Genomic DNA, 13,235 nt, shown 5'->3' on the forward strand with positions numbered 1-13,235 from the left:
TCATGTAAAACTAACGCACCTCATCATTTCACAAAGGAACAAATAAATGTGCTGACTAATATAAAATATAGAAAGAAAGTAACCAACTAAAGGAGAATTTTGTGTAACCCACATCTTGCTTGGCCCATATTCAATGGAATTCATTCATCTGAAGGCTCAATCTTAGAATGCTTCAGCCTATGACCCAGGTCCAAAGAGCTCAAATTTGGGGCTTCTATAATACTTACATTGGTTACAAATGGTGAGACAAGTGAATTTAATGTTTAAGAAAGAAGAAAAATCACAGGAGTTCTAGATTCATGGTGTCTAGTAGAAGATAAGAGAAGGGAGATTTTACATGGACAAGATATCATCTCTTGGAGAGATCTGCTGAAAGAAGAGTGGGGAATGGGAGAGAAAAAAACTGAGAGTTCTAAGGAAGGAACAGAGGTTTGGAGATCCAACTGACGTTTTGGGGTAGGAGAGAGGTGGATCCCCAGAAGCTAAGGAGAAACCTAATCCTTTGGAGATCTACTGTCCTTTCTGAACCCCTGAATACCACCAACCAAACTCTTCGTGACAGCAATCTAAAGTCCTCAGTGGGGCTGTGGATTGGGACTTTTTGAAGAGAGCCATCCACAGATCCTTTCCAAGGATTTATCTCTCTTTCTCTGTCTCTCTTACCTGTCCCTGGACTCCTATATTCAAGTTTTAGTTAGCTTAAGAGAAGTGACTAACAGGCAGTTGGCAAGAAAGAGGGATCAAGGCTGAGAAGCCTTGAATCCCTAGACTTTGGAGAGTCAGTCTGCTAGAGGGGGTAACCATAGGGCTTCCCTGTTTACCTACTTTCCTACTTGATACCCTTGACCCTCTTCCCTGCTTGAACCCCATTAAATAACCTGATACTTAAGATTTAGGACTGGGCCAGTCTATAATCAACATAGTTATGGGAATTGAAGATTTGGGGAGGGTCACACCTCTCCCCAAAAGGGGGTTGACTTCTAGATCTCAGGGATTCAAGATTGCCTAATCCAAGGAATTGACATCTTTCCTTGGCAGTGGAGTAGCCCTAAGATCCTAAAAGGGACTGACACTTGATGTCCCTGGGGAAAGCAGAGGCATAAGAATTCATCTTGCCTCTCTTAGATAGATTGGACCTCAGGGGGTGCATCTTGTCATCTCTCTAAGGCTTCTCCATCTCCCAGAAAACATTCTCTGGAGAGACATACTTCCTTTCTAGGAGACAGGATTCGGCTATCTCCCCTCGGAAGGGAGGAGAAGAAGGATCTTTTCACACTCTCAACCCCATTCCCTATTTCTCTCCATCATCACTATCCCTTTTCCTAATCCCTGCATTACACTAGTTTATGTATTAGTTATGAGAGACATTGGGAGGAGCTGTCTTGAGTAGCTAGAGGGTGGGAGTTTGGGAGGCTGGAAATTGGAGATTGTTTAGGCCAGAAGACTTAAGAAACTTTGAATGATCTTCCAGCCTTTACTTGAAGACTTCTAGTGAGGAGCAGCCCATCATCTCCAAAAGCAGCTCATTGCAATTTTAGGCAGCTCTATTTAATACATTCAACATCTGACTTTGTAATTTCTATGCATAGTACCTAATTTTGCCCTTTGGGGCCAGCAGAAAATAGGAATTCCTATTAGAGACCTCTTTGCACACTTGTTGACATTGTATATTAGTGACTACTCTTTGGATCTGTTCCTGGACTGTCCAAATCCATTGTTCTTTCTCTTAACCTGCATTCTTCCCCCTTATTCTCAAGAATTACCAGGGTGTTGAGGGGACAGCTAGGTAGCTCAGTGGATTGAGAGTTAGACCCAGACATGTGAGGTCCTGGGTTCAAATCTGACCTCATTCACTTCCTACCTGTGTGACCCTGGGCACTTAATCCCCATTGCCTAGCCTTTACCTCTGTTCTGCCTTGGAACCAGTACACAATATTTATTACAAGACCGACAGTAAGAGTTTTTTAAAAAATTGTTGAAATCAGCTATTTTGTACCTGACTATTCTTTTCAACAAAAGCCTTTGGGGGGGCGGGGTAGTAAATTTTGTGAGGAAGAGGTCACATCCAGACAAGAGGTGATAACAATTGAATTATCGAGTGCTACATAGGAAAAAGTGGCAGATTTTAGTAGTTAATTATATACTTACAAATATATGTTTATGGAAGAAGGGGTCAGAGATAAGACCTCCCTGGACCCTGTTTCCCTCTTCTGTAATTAACAACTGTAATTATAGTACAAAACTGGGAAAATACTCTTATGGAATTAAAGAACTTTTTTTTCCCTAATTTCTCAAGGGTTGAGGGAGAAAATCGTATTATCTGCAGGACAAATATAGTTATAATAGTACATTGAGGATAGGTATAGAATTGAGGTTAAATTTAATGATCTCTTAATTTCCTTTCCAGTTCTATGATATGAGTAAAAGATCATACATTATTAATTCTGAGGTAAGAGAGCCAGAGTGATCATTCCAGTCCAGGATTCTGATACTACAAATCAAATAAGAGGTCCTGGTAATCCTCCCTGGTGTGTTAGTCTTAAAGTCTTTTCCTTCATTTTAACCATTTATGGCTTTTAGCTTGAATAAATTTGTCAATCTTTTTTGGATCCATTCAGTTTTTCCCTTAGCACATTTTTGGAGGTGATGAATTCTAAACATTTATTACTAGCATCTACTAAAGTCATCCTTCATTGCCCCATTAAGGTGTGGTGTTGGATTCATGAAGGCTATACTAGTAGCATATGATATCTAGCAAGCTGAACACAGCCTGAAAAAGGCTTTGAGTGGAGACCTCAGGAATGAACTCTGTAGGATCAGTTTAATAAGTACTAGGCTTGCCTTGCTGTTTTTGGAGAAGCTCTTCACTGAGCCGTCTACAGCAAGCCCTGAAGATGGTTTTATATGTTATGGTGTACTTGATATCTGATAGAGGGAGTGTTCACACTGTTAAAAACACATATCCTGTGAGTCTCAAAGCAGGAAGCAGTATCATGCTTTATTTGTTCTGCTGCAAACTCAGCTCACACAGTTTGTAAAGCTCCTTTTACCTCCTAGAATTTTGGACCTATTTTTAACATGTTGAAACTTTTTTACCTATTGATATAGCTTCATTTTTGGAGAGGTTTGTAAAATCTTGGGGGCTTATATAGGGAAGTAATGGAAGATGATTGTGGCAAGACCCATTTCAGCCACAAATGCTAAGTCTACCCTGCAGATAATGAGGAGCCATTGGAAGTTTTTGGGCAGGAGAGTGAAATGATGAAAGAATCAGATCCAAGGATTATTGTAACATCAGAGCACAGGATGGTTTAGAGGGAGAGATAGCTAGGCAAAGGAAGACGAGTTAGAAGGTGTGAATCTTAAAAACTGCTCAGCCTGTATCTTAGAAATTTGGTTAAGCTATTCCCCTTTTTTTAACAATAGAGGTACTTGATCAGGAATGTATTGAGAACTTTTAAAATTACTCCACCCTACTTAGACAGTGCCTTAGGGGAAGATAAAGTTGCAGACTCCTGATTGAACAATGAAAAGTCCCTAACTCATACTTATAGTTTTGCTTAAGCTAGGTGGTCTATTTTTAGATCTAATACAAAAGGATTTTAAGTATCTATAAAGGTTAAATTAAGTTAGTACCTAAAAGGTCAAGCAACTTACAAAAGGCAAGCTTAACAAAAGAGGTGTGAAGTATTCAGAGGATTTAATCTAACCAGAGAAGGTGAGAACCAAAGAAGATGAGAACTAAGAATGGGCAGTTCCGGGAAAAAGCGTCTACTGTGATTGGTAGATGTGAAAATTTAGGGGAGGTGACATAAGAGAAATTTTCTTTAAAAGGAGAAGTCAGTTGAGGTAATTCAGCTTGGATTGGAGTTTGAGTTGAATGGTTTGTTGGAATTCGGAGTTGAAGTGAGGGACATTTTGAATTGAGTTCGCAATTGAATTCAGTTTGAAGGCTAATTTCAGTTCAGAGTGAACGAACCCAGCTTGGAGATGATCTTGTGTTGAGTGATAAAGACCGACTCACTCTCCCTTAGGCTAAGGCCTAGGTTGACCTAGGCCTTTTTCTACTGCTTGGCTATTCTCTTTCTCTCTCTCTCCTTCCCTTAATTCCTTCATTTATATTAATTAAAATCTCCATAAATCCCAGCTGACTTGGCTATTTTCATATTTGGGAATTTCCCATGTCGACTACTTATTTTAGATTTTAAGTCAAAACACTAAATTATCTTTACGAGTTTGGCCAAAACCTTTGTAGTTTAACCTTTACAGTTTTTAACATTAACAAAGGTTTGTGTGGTAGTGTAGGAGATTGAGACTTGGATTCAATATAATCTACATTTTATAAGGATTTAAAAAATATTTTTATTTAAAAAATAACCCTTACCTTCCATATTAGAATCTCTACTGTATATTGGTTCCAAGGCAGAAGAGTGGTAAGGGCTAGGCAATAGGGATTGACTGACTTATGTAAAGATAATTTTAGGGTTGTGAATTAAAATCTAGATTTAATTGGTTGCCAGGGAAAATCCCAAATAAAATACCCAAGTCAGACTGGAAATTTATGGTAATTTAATTAATATAGAGGGAAGAAATTTAAAGAGAAGGAGGGAAGAGGCTATAGGATTTCTCCTGCCTGGCCTGTGCCAGGGGGAGTTTTAAAATCCCCACCTCTAGCTCTCTGAAGAAGATTAGAGACTTCTAAGAGGATAAAGTTGGAAAGTAAAGGAGGAAAACTCAGCCAGAAACTCACTTAGCTTGTAGCCATGCTAAGATGTTGAAAGGCCCAGCATGTTGCTATCAGCCATCTCTCTGCCACAAAAGGGTACCGGAGAGAGGACGTGAGCCAATATATAGACCTTTCACCCTTGTGTCCCCCCTCTAAATGCCCATTCTTTAGTTCTCATCTTCTTTGATTAGATTATATCTTTAGAGTTACTTAATACTTCTTTGTTAATTTCACCTTTTGTTAGTTACTTGACCTTTTTGTGATTAACTTAACCTTTATAGTTACTTAACAATTTTTGTATTAAGATACTTGACCTTTTTGTGATTAATTTAACCTTTATAATTACTTAACACTTTTTTGTATTAAGATCTAAAAATAGACTTAGCTTAAAGTTCTAGCTTCACTGTAAAGTGAGAGCTAAGTATCTTCATTGTTCAATCAGGAGTTTACAACTTTATCTTCCCATAAAGTAAGATCTAAGTTGGGTGGAGTAATTTAAAGTTCACCCTTACCCAGGGTCACACAGCTGGGAGGTGTCTGAGCCACATTTGAATCCAGGATATCCCATTTCTAGGCCTGGCTCTCAATTCACTGAGCCACCTAGCTTGCCCTTTATAAGGATATTTTCATCATAAGAGCACATTTTGTAGAAAGAGGAGATAATATTCATTCCTTAGTTTGCCTTAGATAGATGATGTTTTGGTTAATAATTTTTCCAACTCTGTCTTCCAGGATATCCATATCAAGCCAGAGCACTATAGTGAACTTATGAAGAAGGAGGACCTGGTATATCTTACCTCAGATTCACCTAATGTACTGAAGGAACTAGATGAATCCAAGGCCTATGTGATTGGAGGGCTGGTGGATCACAATCACCACAAGGTATTATTACACTATTACCAAGAGTATGCCTCTGGCTCATCCCCAGGGTTCTAGGTGCTCCAGGCAGCAATCAGAAAGGGAAGGTGCTGAGCAGTTGCCATATGCACTGATCTCTCCAGCAGAAGTTCCCCAACCTGGGAGATCACAGATTCAGTGCCCACCAGATCTATAATGGAAAAGAGAAGATGGATCTGACTGTGGCAGTATTCTTCTTGTCTCTAAGCTCTTGCTTTTGCTGGTGTGATCTAGTGCATTTTCCCATTTCTTTTCTTTGTCCTGGCCTAACTCTGTATTTCATCAGAATGACTATTTGTAAAGCTGCTTTTTCCAGAGGGAATCATACAGTACTTTGTCAGCATATTAAAATTCATTTAACTAAAAGTTAAATTAACTAAATTAACTAAAAGTTAAAAAGTTAAAACTTAAAGAAAAGTATTTATATATTAAATGACTGAGGAAAATGTATATAGAAAGCCACCTGTCTAGTATTATAGGCAACAGTTATTTGTAACTCTGTAACTTCTTAGCAAGTATTTGCAATGATGAGCTTCTTCAAACTCTCAAACCTTCCTGTGCTATCTCCTTAAGTATAAGAGAAAATAATCCTTTTAGTTCTTGTGTGACCATATTTATTTGTTATTCTTTTTCAGTTAAGAAGTACTTTATTTCACCTATTTATAGCATACTTTATAACACTCGCTACATAGCTAATTCTCAATAATTCATATGCTGGTTGTCCAGTATATGGATAATTCAGGGACTTGGCTTCAATTTTTCCATCTGCTCTTTGTCTTTTTGACCATTTTAATACTTTTCAGACTCCTGCCTCATGGGTTTACAGGGAGCAGAGAAGAGTTGGAATTCATATCAGTGAGTTTGGCTAGTAGCTTTGATAAAATTTTCTTGGGGAAGAAAACCAAAATTATAAAATGAAAAATTTTTTTTGGTCCAAAGCAATTGGTATATTTCATTTTTTTCATGATTTTTTTTTCTTGCTTTATACAAGGTGTCCCAAAAATCTTACTGCTATTTTAAGCTTTAATATCTATATTATTATTTTAGTAGCTGTTAAAAGCTTTTAAAACTTTAAAAGGTTAAAACCTCACTAAGACTTTTTGGGAACATCCAGTATAATTGTATAACCTGTTTTCTTCTTACATTGTATTCCACATCTTATTGCTAAAAAAAGATTAAGGTTCATTTTGTGTTACACATGTATTAACTCCATATCCTCTGCTAGGGAAAGTTAAAAATGCTTCTCCAGGAATTCATGATTTTAGACTATATATATGACCCAAAAGCCTTGGGGAAATTTTAAGCTTTAGTTCCAACTAATAAACAGGAGGGGACAGAAGGAAAAAAAGATCAAATTTGTTTCAGACACAGGCCTCATTAGAGCTCGGGAGACTCATTGCCTTCTGAAAAAGAAGGAAGACTATCTTAATGTTAGTTATCCCAGTCACAGTAAAAGGAAAAAAAAAGTTTTCCCAGAAAGCATTCTTTTTAGTCGGCATTAAGGCCTTTGTGTTTGTTTAGGGACCCCCACCCCATCCCACCCCTCCCCCAGTGTGACAGACCTTGATTTGCAGTTAACTTGTTCCAACACCAATGATAGTGTCTTTATTGCAGGGTATCACATATAAACAAGCATCAGAGCATGGAATTCATCATGCACAGCTCCCCCTGGGGGATTTTGTGAAAATGAATAGTCGAAAAGTGTTAGCTGTTAATCATGGTAAGTTATAAAATGGTTGGGCAGAAAACATTCCAACATTGATGAAAATCTGTGAAAAGAGCAATAAGTCTAAGCCTCCTGTTGGTCCTTGGTATGTGTTTCTTAGCTCCAAAACAGTTTTCCACCCAGTGTCTTTTCAAGACATGACTCTCCAGGACAGAAAGGCATCTGCTGAGGCGAGGTATTGTTTACAGGACTGAACCTCTTGTAAGAGGCAGCTGGGTGGCTCCATGGATAGAGCATTAAGCTTGGAATTGAAAGGACAAGGGTTCAAATTTGACTACAGACACTTCCCAGCTGTGTGACTCTGGGCAAACCACTTAACCCCAAAGTCCCTTGCCCTTCTGTCTTACTAGGACAGAAAGTAAGGGTTTAGGGAAAAAAGGCTATAATGTAGACCCAATAACCCCAATTTTTGTTGTTGTTGTTTTTACATTGAAAACAATTTAAACTACCACTTCCTGACTGTTTTTGCTTTATGGTAAATATAATTTGTTAATCCATATTGAGAAGAATGATGGGAGCAGAAAAGGTGAGGGAGAGGAAGAAAAAGAAACAACCTTTATACTTACTTATTTAATGAATAGGGAAAGAGGATTGACCTTTGGGGAAACTGCTTGAATTCAGTAATAGAGAGGAAAGGGAGGGACACAAGTCTGAGGGGAAGAAAGGGTCCCATGCTACATTGGCAGCCCAAGCTGAGCAGCTTTTAGCTACTACCTACAGTAGAAGAAATAACATTTTTACAAAGTGTGGGAAATATTCTACATTGCTTTGCTAAGAAATTGATGGATTTTTTTTTTCACTTTATAGTTTTTGAGATTGTATTGGAATACTTGGAGACGAGAGACTGGCAGGAAGCATTTTTCAGCATTCTTCCTCCACGGAAAGGCGCTGTCCCTGCAAACAAAGTTTGTGAAAGGTCTTCACAGGCACAAAAATCTGCTAGGGCTAAAGATGAGGTAGAGAGCAACTCGAGTGCAGAGGAAAGTACTGAAACTCCACCGGACCCAATAACACAAGAAGGAGAGGGGCAGGAAAGAGCCAGCAGCACATGACCCTCGGCATCTCATCATCTCCAAAGTCTTACTTAGGAAAAGAGGAAGACTCCAAGGTGCCGTTACTTCTGGCATTGGAAAGGAAATCTGCATTTGTTTTATACCCTTAATTTAGTTTCAGCAATTATTGTTCTAATTGGAAAAGCCCTTTGAAGACTAAAAGATCACAGTTTTTTAAATTTATCTTCAACTGGTTAGAATATGAGAGTTCCTAAAGAATTACTACTTGATTGATTGATCATTATTGAATTGGAGCATACACGAATGGATTGCACATTGGGCCTGGAGTAAGGAAGATCTACCTCAGACACTCACTAACTGTGTGACCCTGGGCAAGTCACTGCCCTGGCCTCCTCAGCTATAAAATGACTACCGGAATGGCACCCCTCTCACAGGGTTATTGAGAGCATTCAACCAGAATAAATTTGTAAACCTCAAAGTGTTAGGTAAATGTTAGCTATTCTTAATGTTATTGATATTCTTTCGGACCTCCTGTTTGCCTTTATGTCTAGAAGTTCGTATAAATGTTTTACTGTTGTCTGGAGCTGCCTGAACCATCTTAGGCTCTTCCATGATGGCAGCATAGTTTGTGAACACTCAGGAAGCCTACCTGAATGCTCCGTTTGGTGGAATCTTTGATCTAAGATGCCATTTGGTTACTTTTTTAAAAAAAGTAAATTTTTATGTTTGTTTTTCCTCTCCATCCAATTCTAATATAATTGTTCTTCTCTCCTCCTATTCCTCTCCCATTCTTCAAAGGAAAAAAATTGACCTCAAAGTATCTGTAATTTCTGTTGTTTGGTTCAATCCAGTCCCAGGCTTCTCCCAGCCCCTCCCTGTGTTACTGACCCAGCTCCACACATTTTTATCTTTTTATTCTACCTTGGGAATCTTCTGAACTATATTTAAAACCCTCCCTTTCCCTTTATTTGGCCCATCTCACTCTCCAGCTTTTCTTCTTTTCATTGTACTAGGTCAGTCTTTTTAATATCATTTTTTGAAACCTTAGTTTGCCATTCCCAGCTAAAAGGAAAGCTCAAGAGATCCCTACTTTCTCTATTCCCACCTCTATGTCTGAAAAATCTTATTGTTTTCTTCCTTGCCTCTCCTTCCTTGAGGATGATTGTTATTGTTAGTTTTGCTTTTTCAACCTCCAGTGGAATTTGACATTCCCCTCCTCCCCCATTTGACCTCAGGAGAAATTGGGACTATGAAGGCTTTTCTTTATTTTGCCCTTTTGAGGTCCATCTTTTTTATTTTTTAACCTTTCTTAAATTTCCTTTGCTGTGTTTGCTTTCAAAAGCCCTTGCAACAGCTTTGGTTTTCTCACGAAGAATGTTTAAAAGTTGTCCATTTCTGAACACTTAGCTTTTCAGGATAACATTGTTGAGTATAGATCTTTTTTCCTTTGGGTTTTGGGTGATATTTTTTAGTCTCTTTTCTTTATTGTTGATATGTCCTGGCATATTAATAATTGGAGTCCTTTAGTATGGTCTATTTCACTTTATAGTATTTTTTTTTTCACTTGGGAGTTCTGGGGAATTTGGCAGTCACAAATTCAAAATGTGTTCTCACAAATATACACACACACAAATATGAATTTTTTTTTCTCACTATCAAATCATGTTAAAATAGCTCTAGTAATTCTCTAATGCTGCTAATTCTAAACTGTGAATTCCTTGCATACACTTTGCACTTTGGTTCTTATACTTCTGGGAAACTTTCATCTATTTAAGCTCTAAATATCATGGTCAGATTTTTTGGTTTTGTACTTTTGGGGGAATGTATCAATTCTTATATTACCTCTTATCCTCTTTTTTAGTTCAGTTGTTTTTGACTAGTTCTCACATATTCTTCCAATTTTTGACTTTCATCTGGTATATTTTGTTGTATTAATATTTTTGAGTTACATTTCTTCCATATTGTTTTTCAGTGTCCACTACTTTGATAAGGTTTCCTAGCTTTTTTTTCCTAAGGTGCCATACCTTCCACTTGCTCTCTTTTTTCAGATCTTTTTAAAGATTTTTCATCTACTCCTAAATGTCTTGCTGCCATGCTGAATTTTTTTTCTCATATTTTTTTTTCCTTGAGGAAGTAATGGAGTATCCTGAGTGAGCTTCCCTTACCTCTTAGTACTTCTTAAATGTGTTAGAAGTTTAGCTTTATTCAATTTCCCATCTACTTGCTGCTTTCTCATTTTTGCTTCCTCCTAGCCTTTGTGGAAATTTAATTCCCAGAATTCCCCCATTTGAGTGTTTGTGGACTATATTTGAGACATTATGAATGCAGTCTCTGTGAAGGGCCCTACGAGGAACTTTGGTGTATGATTGAAGATACTCTAGTGTGACAAGAAGATAGAGAATCAGGGTTGGAAATGCCAGTATTGGTTACTGATATAGCCTGTGTTAACCGTAAAAATTTCCCAGTGAATGCCTACCTGAACTGCAACAAATTCCAGATTTCTTGTGCAGCATTATGGCAAATGGCAGGTAGCTTTTATATAGTGCCAAACTCAAATGGTTCCCCCAGAAAGCTCCATTGACTATCCTATCTGCTGCTGACTCAGGGAATCAGGATTTAAGTAGAGCACCTGGGGGAGGGGAAGAGGTGTAATAAGGGACTATTTTGATTGGTAATTGATAACTAAAGATCAGGCTGTTATCTTTCTTCCTCCCTCCCTTCTTCTTGTTGATTCTTCTTCTGGTTTCTCTAAATCAACTCAGGGTGAGTTCTATGATGTCTCAAATGAAATACTTTTTCTCTTCTTTATCTTAATCAAGGAGTTTATTGGGGAGGACAGGGAAGGATAAGGAATGGAAGGAAGGAGGATTTTGGGGTTACCCTAATACTAAGATGAATCTTAGATTGAAGGGTGGTGGAATATAGAGCTAATCAGGGAGAGAGAGAGCTGGACTTCATCCTTCTTTTTTCTGTCTTCAAAGCCAAAAACCACCTTTAGATTTCAGTCTCAAAAGTCAAGAGAAAACAGACTCCTTCCCTCTTTCAAGCCAGAAAGGATCCAGCCATCAATTGGTCTCCTCCAACTGCTTCTTCCGGTCACATTCTAAATAGAATATTCTCATTTGAATGATAGGTCATCAGTCTCAGCTGCTCCAAACTCCTGCTACAAAATCATTCTCAATTTCTTACTTCCACAGAGGGCTGATTGTGTATTTCTGTCCTACCTGATGGGTAAAAGACAGTGAGGTTTAAGCTTTAAACTTCTCCTGTCTCTGGAGCCCTCTCTGGGAGGGCTGGGCCACAACAGCAAGGCTCACGACAGGAAGCTCAATAATATATCCTTGTGTAACTTTCTAGTTTTCTATGGGAATTATTCCTTGCTGGGTACCCTCTGTCTCTTTTCTTGTTCATTGTTCCCTCATTTTTCTCCTATATTGAAGGTGTGGGACAGAGGTAGAAATGCTGGGTTTTATTGGAGGCCTCACTCAACCATGTTGCCAGAAATCTACAAAAGATTTACAAAAAGTGGTAGGTCAAAAGACTCAGGTTTTTTTGGTTTATTTTAATTTGTTAAATGGATAACAACCTTTCTCAGGTCTCTTCATTCTTGTCACTGAGAGAAAATTATTGGACTGTTTGGTTATTTCCTGAATTTATACTCAAATGCAGGCATGGATTTTGGTAGCTTTATCGTCAAGAAATTAGTTTTGGTTTTGACTTGATGTACTACTTTCAGAAAGAAAAAGACCAGGGGCAGCTGGGGAGCCAAGCCTAGAGACAGGAGGTCCTGGGTTCAAGTCTGGCTTCAGACACTAACCTCCATTGCCTAGCCCTTACTGCTCTTCTGTCTTGGCACCAATACATAGTATTGATTCTAAGACAGAAGGTAAGGGTTTTTTTAAAAAAGGAAAAGAAAAAAGAAAGAAAGAAAAAGACCTGTATTGTGTCTTCTTAGAAATTCTGCTACCAAATTCTGGCCACATTTGAAAGCTAATTACATATGTAAAAATATATATCTACCTTGTCAGTGCCACTGGCTAATATAAAAATATGTATAACATAAATATATGTATATAATGGAGGATATGCAAATAATTATTTATACACTCCATTATACAAATGTTTTGTGAGCTTGTTAATCTGTGATAATGAAGGCATTGTATTATGACAGTAGTTACATGTGTTCATGCCATAAATACAACTCATAACTAATGAGTAATTTGTCTCTGCTATAATCTCTGTAATGTTCTAGTCCTTCCAGACAGATATAAACTATTGTAGCCACAAAACGGCTAAAACATTTATGCTGATGTGAAAAAAAATTCAACTTTTTTTTTGAGAGTAGGGTTACACCATGTGTTAGTAGAAGTTTCTGTTATTAAGTACAAAAGTGAAGCATTTAAGCATTGTATGCTTCCTGGTTTTCTTTTTCCTCACAGGTGATGTTCAATTACATTAATCTTGGGTATTATAATACAGTTCCCCTTTGTCTCACTGCTGTTTTAAACTATCAACAACAGATTGTACTTTGAAAGAGAAAAATTAGATTTGGATTTGTTTTCATATCTCCTTTCTTTTTGGTAATGTTTTCCAGACTGGATCTGCTTTTTTCCAAATCTTTTAGTGCAGGAGTTTTAAAGTTGGAACTCAGAAGCTTATGGTAGTTTTTGAAGAAAAAAAAATTCAATAGCTAGTTTCCTTTGTAATTTAATGTATTTTATTTTATGGTTTTAATAACTTTATTTCTTCATAGGCTTCACTCAAGTGCCCAGTGGGTCCATGACAGCCACAAAAAAGGTTAAGAACCCTTTTATTTGGTGGATCCTAACTGGAAGGGAAAGAGAAAGGATAACAGGATAAATCGATAGAAGGA

General features: G+C 37.7%; 1 protein-coding gene across 1 annotated transcript in view; it reads left to right on the forward strand.

Moving 5' to 3' along the window:
* The window catches only part of TRMT10A (tRNA methyltransferase 10A), a 39,592-nt gene extending 26,665 nt beyond the window's left edge, over nucleotides 1-12,927 (forward strand). Inside the window, exons 6-8 of the mRNA XM_001369668.4 lie at nucleotides 5,459-5,608; nucleotides 7,238-7,343; nucleotides 8,157-12,927. Of these exons, the coding sequence (XP_001369705.1) occupies nucleotides 5,459-5,608; nucleotides 7,238-7,343; nucleotides 8,157-8,401 (501 nt within the window). The 3' untranslated portion in view covers nucleotides 8,402-12,927. The remainder of the gene's footprint in view (nucleotides 1-5,458; nucleotides 5,609-7,237; nucleotides 7,344-8,156) is intronic.
* The last annotated feature ends 308 nt before the right edge of the window (nucleotides 12,928-13,235 follow it).

The sequence above is a fragment of the Monodelphis domestica genome, chromosome 6 (genome assembly GCF_027887165.1).
Source record: "Monodelphis domestica isolate mMonDom1 chromosome 6, mMonDom1.pri, whole genome shotgun sequence".
Classification (NCBI taxonomy): domain Eukaryota; kingdom Metazoa; phylum Chordata; class Mammalia; order Didelphimorphia; family Didelphidae; genus Monodelphis; species Monodelphis domestica.